This window comes from Malaclemys terrapin, chromosome 5 (assembly GCF_027887155.1).
Source record: "Malaclemys terrapin pileata isolate rMalTer1 chromosome 5, rMalTer1.hap1, whole genome shotgun sequence".
Taxonomy (NCBI): Eukaryota; Metazoa; Chordata; order Testudines; family Emydidae; genus Malaclemys; species Malaclemys terrapin.
In genome coordinates this window covers 44,244,346-44,259,778 of record NC_071509.1, presented here as the reverse complement: position 1 = coordinate 44,259,778, position 15,433 = coordinate 44,244,346, and the positions used below count along the sequence as shown (strand labels likewise).

Sequence of the window (15,433 nt, the reverse complement as noted above, 5' to 3'; positions counted from 1 at the left end):
TCTATATTTAGACAGCTTTTCAATAAATATTCTTCTCTGTACATTCCCTCTTGTAAACATATTAATGTAAACAAAATTCTGTTTTACAGCTTTGGAAACTTTATCATACCTTTATTTTCATCATCCAGGTTTATTATAGCATACATTTCTTTCAGTTCTGACAGGTCATGAATCTTAATGCTAAAACAAAATATAAACAGTCACTACCTTTACTAGTACTATCATCCTAACCATCATGAACTGAAAGTAGTTAGTGAAGAGAGATAAGCTCATTATGGAGAAAAAAAATATTAAAGGGAGAATGCAAAGTGCAAACTATAAATATGTAGTTTTTGAAAAAACAGACACTGTCAACCTAGACGTTATATACTTTAAATTAATTTTTACTTGGCTTCCTATACACATACACACACACACACTAGAGAAATATTAAACTGAAATAGTTTCCCAAATCAAATGTGTCTGACTCCTTGTATGCATTTTAGTTTTTGCACTGAACACTGAGGCTGGTTGCATAGATGTCATGTTATTTATATGATCATAGAGTGCTCTTCCTGGACACTGGGAGAATGCCAGACTGATCCATCCTCTCATGGGACAAAAATATTGAGAAATGGAAGAGAGACTTCTCCGTTCAGGACTTCAAGGATGGGAAAATAACACTATCCTTTCACATGTGGCTGTCATGATACACTCATGTGCACACATAGAAGCACCTGATGGGCTAACACTGAATCATGGACCTAAGCAACTCGTCCCTGGGCCACAAACACTAACATCAGTTAAAAGTTGCTAGATTCAGAGCGCAGGAGCATGAAGTCTTTGTGTTGCTACTGCACTGTGGAACTTTCCTACCCTGCTGCACCACTTGCTTAACCCTATTCTGGAGGGATTATCCCTAAGTAAATTACCTTACAATAACTGGAATCCTTCAAGATGTGCTGTCCATATATATTCTACTCTTGGTGAGCATGTACCCCATGTGCTTGATATTGGCTCTTTTTGCCAGCTGTATCTTCTGGACAGGGCCGGATTAAGACCTTTAGAGGCCCTAAGCACTGAAAAGATTATGGTGCCCCCCATATGTAATTCAAAATAAAAACAATACTATATCATAAAATAAAATTTTAATTTTCAAAATGACATAAAACTTACATGTATGCTGAAATTAAAATAGCTTCTTTCTAGATTTTCTGATTGCAAAATTCTGGATAAGTTCATCGAAGCTGACTCGATGAAGCATGTCTGCTTCCATACACAATAAGGAAAGTGAATCAAGTCTGTCCTGACACATTGTTGTTCTCTGAGGGTTTTTTATTCTTTTCAGCTGAGAAAAAGAGCATTCTGCAGAGCAGTTAGTAATCAATGTTAGAAAAATACGTAGTGCGATCTCTACATTTGGAAATACACATTGTATTCCGTCTTTCTATATGGCATATTTGTTCTGTTCTAAAAGCCACTTCTGCATTCCTTGATAACGCCCTGATATGTTGGCAGCGTTGTCATAAGATTGACCTCTGCACTTTGAGAAATCTATTTTGCAAACTTGGCACAGATAATGCAGTACTTGATTTGCCATTTCTTCACCAGTGTGGCTTTTCAAATTGAGGAATGTTATAAATCGTTCAACTGGTTTTCCATCTGTGGGAGACACATATCTTAGTACAATACTCAATTGATCAATATGTGAAAGATCAGGTGTAGAGTCGACAGATAAACTGAAGTACCCAGCAGTACTTATTTCATCCATAATAGCTGAATGAACTTTGTCACTCATTAGACCAATGAGTTCATCACATATTGTCTTGGATAAGTATGATGGGTTACCTTTGCTAGCATTCCCATATTTTGAGATATGGCCTGCTAAAAATGGGTCAAACTGAGCCACAAGCACCAACAATCCCAAGAAATTTCCATTCTGCAATGATCCAAATGTGTCAGACCACGTTCAGCTAATGTTTGAACAACAGCTATAACACGCTGCAAGACATGTTGCCAGTATTCACGCTCCCCTTTAATTTGTTCTTCCAATTTTTGTGTCAATCCAAAGCTCTGTCTTCGATTTAAATATGTCAACACTGAATCTCTGTGAGTAGTGCTATTTTCATGTTGTTCAATTAAAACAGTATTCCGCCAGTCACTAAATCCATCTGCAGCAAACCAGGATGTTGAAGGTTTATATGCAAAAAGTTTGCAAACAAAACAGTACACAGACCCTGTTGATGGTGAATATAGTAGCCATTCTCGAGTGTATTTCTCTTTCTATTCGCTTTCATGCTGAAAAATATTTTTTGTGGACAATATCTTGTTTGTTTGCCATTGGTAAAAGTCCGACGTGAATTCTCAAATGGCCCAGTGTGGTGTTGACAGTCATTTGGTCCACGATCTATCCAGTAAGCTACATCATCAGTACTGAAATCAACCCACATACCAGGATCTTTTCTCCTATTATTTACAGCATGATCAGGTTCAGTCTCTGACACAGCCACATCTTCTAGAACAACGTCTGTTTTACCACCAAGAGTAGGATGATCAGTTACAGTTTCTGATTTCTTTGCATTATTTCTATTTATCTATGTTAGTAAGATGCCTCCCTGGTTTAGGTGGGGATAAGTAATGAAAAGAGAACAGAAAAAAGGGGGAAGAGTGTGTAGTGGAGTGTAAAGAAGTCTAACAAAGTTCTGATTTTTCTCATGATGACTACTTCAATGCTTTTTTTGAAATATCGAATATCAAATTAAAAAAAAAAAAACCTCTTTTTTTGGTGCCCTCTGCTTTGCTGGTGCCCTGAGCACGTGCTTAGTCTGACTATTGGGTAATCCAGCCCTGGTTCTGGGGCCACACATGTTCCTTAAGTGTCCATATGCTCCAGGACTGAGGGCACAATGGGCAGTGTGTGCCCAACTGCCACTTAGTTCCTTTGCCATCACAGACTCCAGGTGTTATAGGATTCCATAGTAGCAGGGAAGGAGGGAAGGTTGTGGAATATATATGGACAACATATGTCAAAGAACGCCATTTACTGTAAGTAACTTTTCTTTCTTTGAGTGCTTGTCTACATATATTCGACTCTTGGTGACTCACAAGCAGTAACCTAATGTAAGGAGGTGGGTGCTTGGAGTCTACTTAAAGATTGCAGCACTGTTCTGCCAAAAGAAGCATCAGATTTCAATGCTTCCACAAGGTAATGGAAGTATGAACTGTATAAGTATGAACTGAACCCCAAGTAGCTGCCCTGCAGATGTCTGGAATGGATATAGTTTGCAAAGAAGCTGCAGAGGCTGCCTGGGCCCTGTAGAAAGAGCCTTAAACTCAGCTGGAGGATATAAACTAGCTAGCTCATTACAGCCCTAATACATTACAGTCCGATATTCTGAGCTTGTATCACTTGACTCTTCATTCTATCAGCAAATGCTATCTTGTGGAAACTCTGAAAGTTCTGGACCTTTCCAAAAAAAGATCCTACAAACATCATGGACTGCAAGCTGAGAAATCCTAGGTCCCTGGGAAGGTGCAGGAGAGGAGGTTTTACTCTGGATGGTGGTGCAGAAGTGTGGTGCCTCATATGATGAAGACCTCAGGTGTTTCAAAAGGGCCATAATGGAACATTACATGGAAAAGGTCCTGGGGGCCAGAGAGAAGGGGACCAGGGCATATGCCTACTCCCATACCCCCTATATGATACAGGCATGAATGAAGCCCTTGACTCTCTTTCAGACGTATAAGGATCAAATGAGGGGGTCCTTGGTGAATATGTAGGGGATCCCTCCCTGTTGTGTTGGGAATTTGATGAGAAGCAAGAGCACTCCAGATCTAAGTGGGAGGCTGCTGAAGCTAGTGTCCTAGGTTGCAACGTTAACCTGCATTGAGCAGACCACCCAGTACTGACATTGTCATTCTGGTGGGGAAATTTAGCTCTGTGTAAAATTCTGGCTCATCAGGATATGAATATCTTTTGATACAGCATGCTTCTTCACTATGGAGAAAGATGGTGCCTAACCTCGGTGTGGGGATGGATAGCACCGGGGTGGATTGTGCTGACATGTCCAGGGCTAAAGTACTCTGTGTTGAAGGAAACAGTACCAAAGAGACTGGTATCAAAAAGGGTTGGTGCAGCAAGAGTTGGTGGCGGAGCACTTGGTTTTGAAGTAGCCCCGATGCTCTGGTCTCAGAGGCAGCTAGTTTTGATTCTTGAGATGGTGCTAGAGTTCTGGTAACTTGCCCCCTCAGAGTTCCAGAGCTACTCAACTCAGACGAAGGAGTCTCTTTAGATTGGGAGTGGAGAAGGAACTTGGACCTCTTTTTACTAGGAATTCCCAGCAGGGATCTGCTCTTCCCAAAAGGAGCGATGCTCCTTTTTTTCCAAGGTTCTGACCTTTTCAGTTCTACCCACATCCATAGCTGGGACAGTCTTAGAAGATGGGGCCCACAAACTAGAGTAATTGAAACTCACATAGGCTAGACTGAAATCAAACCTGCCTGGGGAAGGAGGGGGTTCTCCCCATCCTGGATCAGAGGCAGGCTGCATAGAGCAGTCAAATAAAAACAGATTAAGGTGTGCCTCTCTTGCCTTCAAAGTTCTTTTAGAAAAAGGACTTGCATTTATCAGGGATATGACCTTCCCCAACCAAAAACGCATATGGGATATCCATCATGAACTGATCATGGCACCTCACAAGAGGAGCAATACATAAAGCCAGGCAACTTCAGATGAGACTTAAGCCTTGGTATTAGGAAGAAGCTCCTGATAAGAGAGAAAATGAAAAGAAAACAAGGAAGTAAACTACCAAACCTTGCCAACAGGCAAACTATCCTAACTAACAATAATATAGACAACAATCCACAAAAAGTTGATGAAAAGACACTAGGGAGCTATATCTCACAGATATGGGCAATGGTGAAGGAACTGAGTGGCACTAGGGCCTGCAAAACCCGTAATGCCTTTGGTATGTGAGCAGAATGACACTCACAGCACCTGTGCAGCCCCAATGGACACTGCTGGCCAAAAGACTCCAATCTTGCGTGCCTGGGATGTATATGCATCAACAGTGGAATATATATGGACAGGCACTGAAGAAGAATGAGAGGATCACATTCAGTCTCCATATCCATTCAAACCTTGGCCTTTCTGTTGAGATTGCCAGTAAGGGTTCCAATTAGTAACAAATGTGGTGGTGGTTTTGGTGAGTCAGACCCTCATCTACTAGAGACTGGACTCATTTTAATTAAGCTACGGAATAACCACCATGTGGAAACAACTGAATATGAAAGTGGGATGGATTTAAACTAGTGATCTAGAGTTGAAAGACTCAACAGCTTAGTACTCAGCTCTTTATACCCTCTGATGGTTGATGCTATAGTGCTGTGTCTTTGGATTCCAACTGTTGTGCCCTTTAGTTCTTGCATAATGTGAATGGCATGCATTACCACTCTGGTTTCAAGACATTGATCAAGGAAGCGCTCTCTGCCAAAGACTGATATCCTTGTGCCACCTGGATGGCAGGTCTAGTTTTATTATTTGCTTTACAGTAGCCATTGCTGAGGCCCCAACCATGATTAGCTTAGTTAGAATATAAACTCTAGCCGGCAGGGGCCACCATTTTGGGGTCCATCCATCTAATGCCTAACATAATGCAACCCTGACCTCTGGGTCAGAGGTCTTTAGGTGCTACTGTAGTACAAATAATAAATATTTATAATCAGGACTCTGTTGTGCTAGGTGTTGTACAAATACATAGTAAAAGACATGCAGACAATTAATCTGTCTGTTTGCTCACAGTGTGAAAATCCAACTCTCACATTAGGCCCATCATAGAAATTGAGATTATCTTCTTGTCTATTTCTGAGATAAAACTCTTCAAGGATGGTGGCATGGTCTCTCAGTTGAGGGTCCCAGCCTTTGAAAACTGTTCCAGGCAGTGGTTTGCCCAAGCCAGAGTTTGTTTAGCTTCAGAGCAGGATGCATGCATTTTAGCTTGTTCTAAAGAAGTCAAGTTTTAGACATCAAACAAACGGAGGGACTGTCTACACACAGTATTTGTACCACTATACTGGTTTAAAAATAGACACAGTTAAAATAGTACAACCTCCCCCCTCATGTGGGCCCAGTTATACAATTGATATAACAGTCCTTACATCAATATAACTTATTTCTGTAAATTCAGCTATACTGATATAAACACCTTTATACTGAATAATTGCATCCACACTTTTAACTATGTTGGTTTCTAAACAGATATACCGTTATGCTGTTACAAAAATGGTGTGCAGATCAACCCTTATTATCCCATAAATGGGTTAAATTTTCTCAATAGCACATGAAGTGGATTAGATGAACAATTCCTACTACTGCTAACAGGCATTCTGTGTTTAATCTGTAGCACACAATAATGAAAGTATGTCACTAACACTTTTGTATTCAAGTATCACATTAGCCAATACAAAATAAACAAGATATCAAAAGTTAGAACAACGAAGAAAATAAATAATAGTGTTTGCTTTAAGACACTTGCTATTTCAGACATTTTATAAACAAATATGATCACTTACCAGTTATCTCCACATGATGCAGCTTTGTTTAGTGATTGTGATATTGCAATGCTGGTTAGGTTATCCTTATGATTGCGAGCTTGAAAAATCTCTTGACCAATCTCACGAATGTGTGTAGAAATAACAACAAAGCACCCACGTGAGAAGCCAATCATGATGTAGCCATCACCATACCTATAGCAAAACCAACATTTAAAGAGAGAGATGGCTGGGCAGCCTGGCTGCATAGAAAGTAACGCAATATGAGAAAAAACTCCTGAGCAGGATGCAAGTCAGATTGCTGAAGAAAGAAAGACAGAAATGCATTGAGTCTTCCTACAACAGATATAAAAATACTTGTTGGTGAGAGCAGTGTCTAGATCTCTCCTCATTGAGGTCCTCACCATAGGAAAACAGCAGACAGGAGGCTCCAGGGAGCAGCTTGGCTAGGGGCGGCTCCAAGGCAGGGAAGGGGGGTGGGGCAGGAGCAGCAGTGGATGCAGACAGCAACAGAGCAGAGCAGCAGGGGGGAGGAGGGGCACCCCTGCTCCGGAGACACCCTCTTAGCCGTTGCCCAGCCCACCCAACCCTAAGGCCAGCCCTGCTGGGTTTGGTACTAGTCAATATTTTCATTAATACTTGGATAATGGAGTGGAGAGTATGTTTACAAAATCATGAGGGCCGAGGAATGGGCTGGGGGCAGAGCAGGGGACATAGAGGAGCAGTGGCTGGGGCCAGAGCAGACCTGCGGCTGGAACTGGGATTGGGGCGGAGTGGAGCTGCAGCTGGGGCCGGAGCTGGGCTGGGAATGAAGCGGGGCTGGGTGGTGCTCCCTCCCCGCCCCCTGTGGGAACTGGCCCGGGCCCCACCATGCACTCCCTGAACATTCCTCCATGTCCCCCTAGAGGGGCATGCCCCACTGCTTTAGTCTGAAAGGAATATTATATTAAAAAGATACTTTATAAACCCAAAAATCCTCATGTGATAATGGGATAATTACCAGAAATGAAAATAAATTAGAAAGATAAAAACCTCAGTTTTTTCTTGCAATATTAAGAAGTTAGTGCAGGGGTCGGCAACCTTTCAGAAGCGGTGTGCCGAGTCTTCATTTATTCACTCTAATTTAATGTTTTGTGTACCAGTAATACATTTTAGCATTTTTAGAAGGTCTTTCTATAAGTCTATAATATATAACTAAACTATTGTTTTATGTAAAGTAAATAAGGTTTTTAAAATTTTTAAGATGCTTCATTTAAAATTAAATTAAAATGCAGAGCCCCCCCGACCGGTGGCCAGGACCCGGGCAGTGTGAGTGCCACTGAAAATCAGCTCGTGTGCCGACTTCGGCATGCGTGCCATAGGTTGCCTACCCGAGTTAGTGCTTGCTCACCATCTATAGGTTACAATGTTGCCATAGCGTTGCTGGAATTCCAGATCAATTGGGTTATCAGGATCATTCAGATTAAAAAGAAACAATGTTTTCTTGCCAACCACCACGCTTACCTGCCAATTGACAAAGTGAAAAACACACCCAGTGAGAACGCCATTTTAAAATAAAAACACTACTGTTTTTACTAAAAGACGAAGCTTTTATCCTTCAGAATTCAGTTCAAGGTCTGGTTCCACTGGTCAAGTTATAACATAAAATCAAAGGATACTGCGTTTTTTAGGATGCAGAGAATTGTCATCCATAGAGTGCAGGGAAACAGTATCACAGCTCTGGTGGCTAATGTTAGTCAATGATATAAACAAAGCTTCTAAACAGATTACATTATTAAATATTTTTTATGTTTAGAAATGTTATGAAATTTCCTTAAAAGCTATTCAAGTAATTTTAAAATGATTTCCTTAAAAATTATGAAGACATACAATTTAATATCTATCTAGATAAATGCTTCTTATTTGAGGAAATCCACAGAGATGATGGATTTTGTCTCAGTTTTCAATGCTCTCTTTTTGCATTCTCTGGCGACCAAATAAATAGCATTACTATCAGACAAAGTAGAAGCTAGCTCAATGCAGGGTAACACAGGGAAGGGAGGAGATCATCAGAAAAAGGAGGCTTATTACTATAACACCTATAACAAGAAAACAAGGAAGAACTTGTTTTATGTCTCATGCTTTGTGTTTGCTTGGATTGACAAGAATATTAAACAAAAAGGTTATTTTCTATCTTAATTTAGATCATTCTCTTTTTGCCCTCAGTCTAAAAGTGAAGCACTATTCATGCTAACGCCTATTTTAGGAGTATTAAAATACTAATAAACCCCTTCCCCCCTAACCCTGTTTCTTAACATATTTGGGGGAAAAACCAAGCCCCAGTGCAAACCCAAAAAACGGTAATAGCTGATAACAAGAGATTTGAGTTTCCCCAAAGTCTGAGTGTGTGTGAATCCAAAGATTTGGCCTCAGCCCATCTCTAGTCATAACCTCTTAAAGCATTTAGTTCTTAAATGTGAGTACCACTAGTCATCGTAAGAGCTAAAGGTCTGAAATGTTTAAGAATTACTATTATTTTAAGCTCTTCTAAAGATACCACAGCAACTTTACTTTAGTTTGTAGTATAGTTTATTTATTTTAATCAAATTAATTCTTCCTTTTCAGATAATGCCATCTCAACCTTTTAAGTAATACTGTATGCTAATGTGGCAGAGACAGGTAGGGCATTCTGTTTATATTCAGAACAACATCTGAGATGTGCTGAATGGTGTTGTGCATTGGTTTCATACAGTCTGCTTACTGTGCTTTCCCTGGTTGATATTCTTTCATCAGTCTTCATCACTGAGAACTGCATATCACTGGGATCCGATCTCACTGAAGTCTGCGAGAAGGAAGTCCAGATTCAGATATTATTTATTTATGTAGCACAGTGTGCCAAGCACTGCACAGATAAGGTAAGAGGACACTTTTCCTATCTAGAATATTTTGGGTGTTAATGCAATATAAATAAATAAATAAATAAATAAACAACAACAATTCCACTATTCTCCCTTTATTCACAACTCCAACATCCTTTCTTCATTAATAACAGAAGAAAAAAAAGAAAAAGAAAAAGAAAAAGAAAGAAAGGAAAGGAAAGGAAAAGGAAAAAGATCAGTTTTGATCATGTCGAGCTTGAATTGCCAGGGAACATCCAGGGTTCAGATGTCTAAAAGGCAGTTACAGATGCAAGTCTAAATAGAGATGAACAGGCAGATCTTCATGTTGTTTTGTAGACAGGGTAGTAACTGAAGTGGCGTGACCAATTGAGGTCATGCAGCAAAAGAATGTAGTGGGAAAAGAAGACAGGGCCAACATTTAAAGACAAAAGCGGATGAGATGAAACAAGCAGCCCTGTCTACTCACCCATAAGGAGATTCATGTTGTATTTATATAGCTTTGCTCCCATATGAATTCCAAAGCCATACAGCCAAAACATAGATTCATTTGAACTCTCCCCAGACTAGGGTCCAGCTAAAGAAAAAACAGGTACTTATCTGTACTATAGCCATTGTTCTTTGAGATGCAGGTGCAGCCATGTATTCCACTCAGGTGTACACACGCCCATTGCACTGAAGTTGGAGAACTTTGCTTAGAACTGCCCATCGGACCCCTCCTAGCCACTCCCATAGCTATTTAAGGGCAGCACCACCCCAACCCCTCCTTAGTTCCGTCATACGAAGTATCAAGATTTGAGACTCCAATGCAGAGGGGACAGAAAGTGGGTTATGGAATACTCGTCTGCACTCACATCTCAAAGCACAACAGTTACAGTACAGATAGGTAACTGTTTTTCCATCTTCGAGCGGTTGCAGATGTATATTCCACTCAGGTGACTCACAAGCAGTAACCGAAGAGGTTGGGCTCTAGTTAAACAGCGACTGGATGACTGCCTTTCCAAAGTGGCATCTGACTGAGACGCAATCAAAATAGCATAGTGTCTTGTAAAAGTACGCACAGAAGACCAGATAGCAGCACTGAAAATGTACAGAAACATTACTGAGAACAACAGAAGCTGCTTGGGCCCTCACTGAATGAGTCACAAGTGTCTGTGGAGGAGCACTTGAGCTATCCCATATGCTGTTGTAATGCAGAAAGTGATCCATCTGGAAATCATCCATGTGGAAACCAACTGACCTCCTTCATCTGATTCCCATAAGAGACAAAAAGCTGAAGTGATAAAATTCTTTAATCCCTTCCAGATAAAATGCCAAGTAACGTCTCACATCCAATGTATAAAGGTGCTGTTCATCTGTATTTGAGTGGTTTCAGAGTAGCAGCCGTGTTAGTCTGTATCCGTAAAAAGAACAGGAGTACTTGTGGCACCTTAGAGACTAACAAATTTATTAGAGCATAAGCTTTCGTGGACTACAGCCCACTTCTTCGGATGCATACAGGGTGGAATAAATATTGAGGAGATATATATACACACATACAGAGAGCATAAACAGGTGGGAGTTGTCTTACCAACTCTGAGAGGCCAATTCAGTAAGAGAAAAAAAACTTTTGAAGTGATAATCAAGCTAGCCCAGTACAGACAGTTTGATAAGAAGTGTGAGGATATTTACAAGGGGAGATAGATTCAATGTTTGTAATGGCTCAGCCATTCCCAGTCCTTATTCAATCCTGAGTTGATTGTGTCTAGTTTGCATATCAATTCCAGCTCAGCAGTCTCTCATTGGAGTCTGTTTTTGAAGTTTTTCTGTTGTAATATAGCCACCCGCAGGTCTGTCATTGAATGACCAGACAGGTTAAAGTGTTCTCCCACTGGTTTTTGAGTATTATGATTCCTGATGTCAGATTTGTGTCCATTAATTCTTTTGCGGAGAGACTGTCCGGTTTGGCCAATGTACATGGCAGAGGGGCATTGCTGGCACATGATGGCATATATCACATTGGTAGATGTGCAGGTGAACGAGCCCCTGATGGTATGGCTGATGTGATTAGGTCCTATGATGATGTCACTTGAATAGATATGTGGACAGAGTTGGCATCGGGCTTTGTTACAAGGATAGGTTCCTGGGTCAGTGGTTTTGTTCAGTGATGTGTGGTTGCTGGTGAATATTTGCTTTAGGTTGGGGGGTTGTCTGTAAGCGAGGACAGGTCTGTCTCCCAAGATCTGTGAGAGTAAAGGATCATCTTTCAGGATAGGTTGTAGATCTCTGATGATGCGCTGGAGAGGTTTTAGTTGGGGGCTGAAGGTGACAGCTAGTGGTGTTCTGTTATTTTCTTTGTTGGGCCTGTCTTGTAGGAGGTGACTTCTGGGTACTCGTCTGGCTCTGTCAATCTGTTTTTTCACTTCAGCAGGTGGGTATTGTAGTTTTAAGAATGCTTGATAGAGATCTTGTAGGTGCTTGTCTCTATCTGAGGGACTGGAGCAAATGCGGTTATATCTTAGAGCTTGGCTGTAGACAATGGATCGAGTGGTGTGTCCTGGATGGAAGCTGGAAGCATGTAGGTAAGTGTAGCGGTCAGTAGGTTTCCGGTATAGGGTGGTATTTATGTGACCGTCGCTTATTAGCACAGTAGTGTCCAGGAAATGGACCGCTTGTGTGGATTGATCTAGGCTAAGGTTGATGGTGGGATGGAAATTATTGAAATCATGGTGAAATTCCTCAAGGGCTTCTTTTCCATGGGTCCAGATGATGAAGATGTCATCAATGTAGTGCAAGTAGAGTAGGGGCGTTAGGGGACGAGAGCTAAGGAAGCGTTGTTCTAAGTCAGCCATAAAAATGTTGGCATATTGTGGGGCCATGTGGGTACCCATAGCAGTGCCGCTGTCTTGAAGGTATATATTGTCCCCAAATGTGAAATAGTTGTGGGTGAGGACAAAGTCACAAAGTTCAGCCACCAGGTTAGCTGTGACATTATCGGGGATACTGTTCCTGATAGCTTGTAGTCCATCTTTGTGTGGAATATTGGTGTAGAGGGCTTCTACGTCCATAGTGGCCAGGATGGTGTTTTCTGGAAGATCACCGATGGATTGTAGTTTCCTCAGGAAGTCAGTGGTGTCTCGAAGACAGCTGGGAGTGCTGGTAGCATAGGGCCTGAGGAGAGAGTCCACATAACCAGACAAGCCTGATGTTAGGGTGCCAATGCCTGAGATGATGGGGCATCCAGGATTTCCAGGTTTATGGATCTTGGGTAGCAAATAGAATACCCCTGGTCGGGGTTCTAGGCATGTGTCTGTACAGATTTGTTCCTGTGCTTTGTCAGGGAGTTTTTTTAGCAGATGGTGTAGTTTCTTTAGGTAATCCTCAGTGGGATCAGAGGATAATGGCCTGTAGAATGTGGTGTTAGAGAGCTGTCTAGCAGCCTCTTGGTCATATTCCAATTTATTCATGATGACGACAGCACCTCCTTTGTCAGCCTTTTTGATTATGATGTCAGGGTTGTTTCTGAGGCTGTAGATGGCGTTGCGTTCAGCAATGCTGAGGTTATGTGGCAAGTGATGTTGCTTTTCCACAATTTCAGCCTTTGCACGTTGACGGAAGCAATCTATGTAGAAATCCAGTCTGTTGTTTCGACCGTCCAGAGGAGTCCACGCAGAATCCTTTTTTTTGTAGTGCTGGTAGGGGGGATTCTGTGGGTTAGTATGCTGTAAAGAGGTATGTTGGAAATATTCTTTGAGTCGGAGACGTCGAAAGTAGGATTCTAGGTCACCGCAGAACTGTATCATATTCATGGGTCTGGAGGGACAAAAGGAGAGGCCCCGAGATAGGACAGACTCTTCTGCTGGGCTAAGAGTATAGCTGGAAAGATTAACAATATTGCTGGATGGGTTAAGGGAACTACTGTTGTGGCTGCTTGTGGCATGTAGCAGTTTAGATAGTTTAGTGTCCTTTTTCCTTTGTAGAGAGGCAAAGTTTGTCTTGTAAATGGCTTGTCTAGTTTTTGTAAAGTCTATCCATGAGGAAGTTTGAGTGGAAGGTTGGTTCCTTATGAGAGTATCCAGTTCTGAGAGCTCATTCTTAATCTTTCCCTGTTTGCTGTATAGGATGCTGATCAGGTGGTTTCGCAGTTTCTTTGAGAGTGTGTGACACAGTCTCTCAGCATAGTCTGTGTGATATATAGATTGTAATGGATTTTTTACCTTTAGTCCTTTTGGTATGATGTCCATCTGCTTGCATTTGGAAAGGAAGATGATGTCTGTCTGTATCTGTACGAGTTTTTTCATGAGGTTGATGGATTTCCACTCCATACGGCTAAATGCAGTGCCTTGCATAATGACAGGTTTCAGAGTAGCAGCCGTGTTAGTCTGTATCCGTAAAAAGAACAGGAGTACTTGTGGCACCTTAGAGACTAACAAATTTATTAGAGCATAAACTTTCGTGGACTACAGCCCACTTCTTCGGATGCATACAGGGTGGAATAAATATTGAGGAGATATATATACACACATACAGAGAGCATAAAAAGGTGGGAGTTGTCTTACCAACTCTGAGAGGCCAATTCAGTAAGAGAAAAAAAACTTTTGAAGTGATAATCAAGCTAGCCCAGTACAGACAGTTTGATAAGAAGTGTGAGAATACTTACAAGGGGAGATAGATTCAATGTTTGTAATGGCTCAGCCACATGTATTTGAGTGCAGCTTAGAAAGAATACGGGTAAGTATATTGTTTGATGAAGGTAAAACAGTGAAACCATCTTAGACAAAAATCTTGGATGCAGATGCAGAGTCAGTTTGTCTTTGAAAAATTGCATATATGGAGACTCTGCCATCAAGACCTGCCGTTCACTCGCTCTCCTTGCGGCAAAAGAAAGGCCATCTTTTGGCAAAGAAGTAACAGAGAACAGGTTGCTATGGGCTCAAACGGAGATCCTATGAGGGCAGCAAATACTATACTAAGGTCCGACAAAGAAATCTCTTCTTTCACAGGTGAAAAGAAATTGACATCTCCTCCACTACCATGAAGTTTGAGAAAATTGACTTCCCTTGGATCGGAGGATAGAACACCAAGATTGCCGCTAAATGGACCCTCAACAAGCTGAGAGATAGACCAGAGAATGAAGATGTAACAGGCAATGCAAAACTGTCCTGAATACAGGCTTGCCTCGGCTGAATTCCCCGGGCTAGTGACCAAACCAAAAAACGTTTCTACTTGGCCAAATAGGCAGCCCTAGAGGCTACTAAGCAGAAGTTGCTGAAGTGTTTCCGCACACTGTCCTTCCTCCTCATCTAACCATGAGGTGCAGACTGCTCAGCACCGGATGCCAAATTTGACTGTGGTGTCGAATCAGTAGGTCATGATAGAGGAGAAAAGAACTCGAAGGTCAAATAGGTAGATTGAGAAGGTCAGAGAGCCAAAATTGTCTTGGCCAAACTTGGCAATGACGATCAATTTGGCTTGATCCAACTTCAGTTTGAGAACAACCTGTGGAATGAGTGGGATTGTGGTGGGAGACATACCTCAACACTGATCACCAATTCAGATAGGTGCCTGTTAACGAGACCGGACTGAGACCTGCTTGAGAGCAAAATTGACAGCACTTCTTGTCTTTTGTTGCAAAGCAATCAATAGTCAGAATGCCCCATTCTCTGAAGATGGATCTTGGCATACTACCCTTCAGAGACGATTTGTGATTCTGGGAGAAATTTTTGCTGAGGTGATTGGCCAGGTGATTCTGAGCACCTGGAATGTGAGCAGCTGTGGGAGTGATGTTTTCCCTGATGCAAAATTGCCAAAACTTTATTGCCTCCTGACAAATCTGGTTGGAGCAGGCTCTTCAGGGCTGTAACTAGGGTGGGACGAGAAGGGCAATCGCCCAGGGTGCAGAGCCAGGGGGCATTGACCCCTCCCCCAACAGAGGTCTGGGTGGGGAGCAGAGGGAGTGGTATGGAGCTGTTTCTTCTGCTGACAGTGCCTTTGCAACTGGATGCCACCTCCTGGGTCTTAGTGCCATTCAGCTTTCCATTCTACATGTG

General features: G+C 41.8%; 1 protein-coding gene across 4 annotated transcripts in view; it reads right to left on the bottom strand.

Moving 5' to 3' along the window:
* The window catches only part of WDR19 (WD repeat domain 19), a 137,722-nt gene that overhangs the window by 95,266 nt on the left and 27,023 nt on the right, over positions 1 to 15,433 (bottom strand). For all 4 annotated transcript variants that reach the window (XM_054029211.1, XM_054029210.1, XM_054029208.1 and 1 more), the window contains exons 7-10: positions 9,269 to 9,349; positions 7,919 to 8,031; positions 6,550 to 6,723; positions 110 to 180 (exon numbers count right to left, since the gene is read on the bottom strand). In XM_054029211.1, the coding sequence (XP_053885186.1) occupies positions 110 to 180; positions 6,550 to 6,723; positions 7,919 to 8,031; positions 9,269 to 9,349 (439 nt within the window). The remainder of the gene's footprint in view (positions 1 to 109; positions 181 to 6,549; positions 6,724 to 7,918; positions 8,032 to 9,268; positions 9,350 to 15,433) is intronic.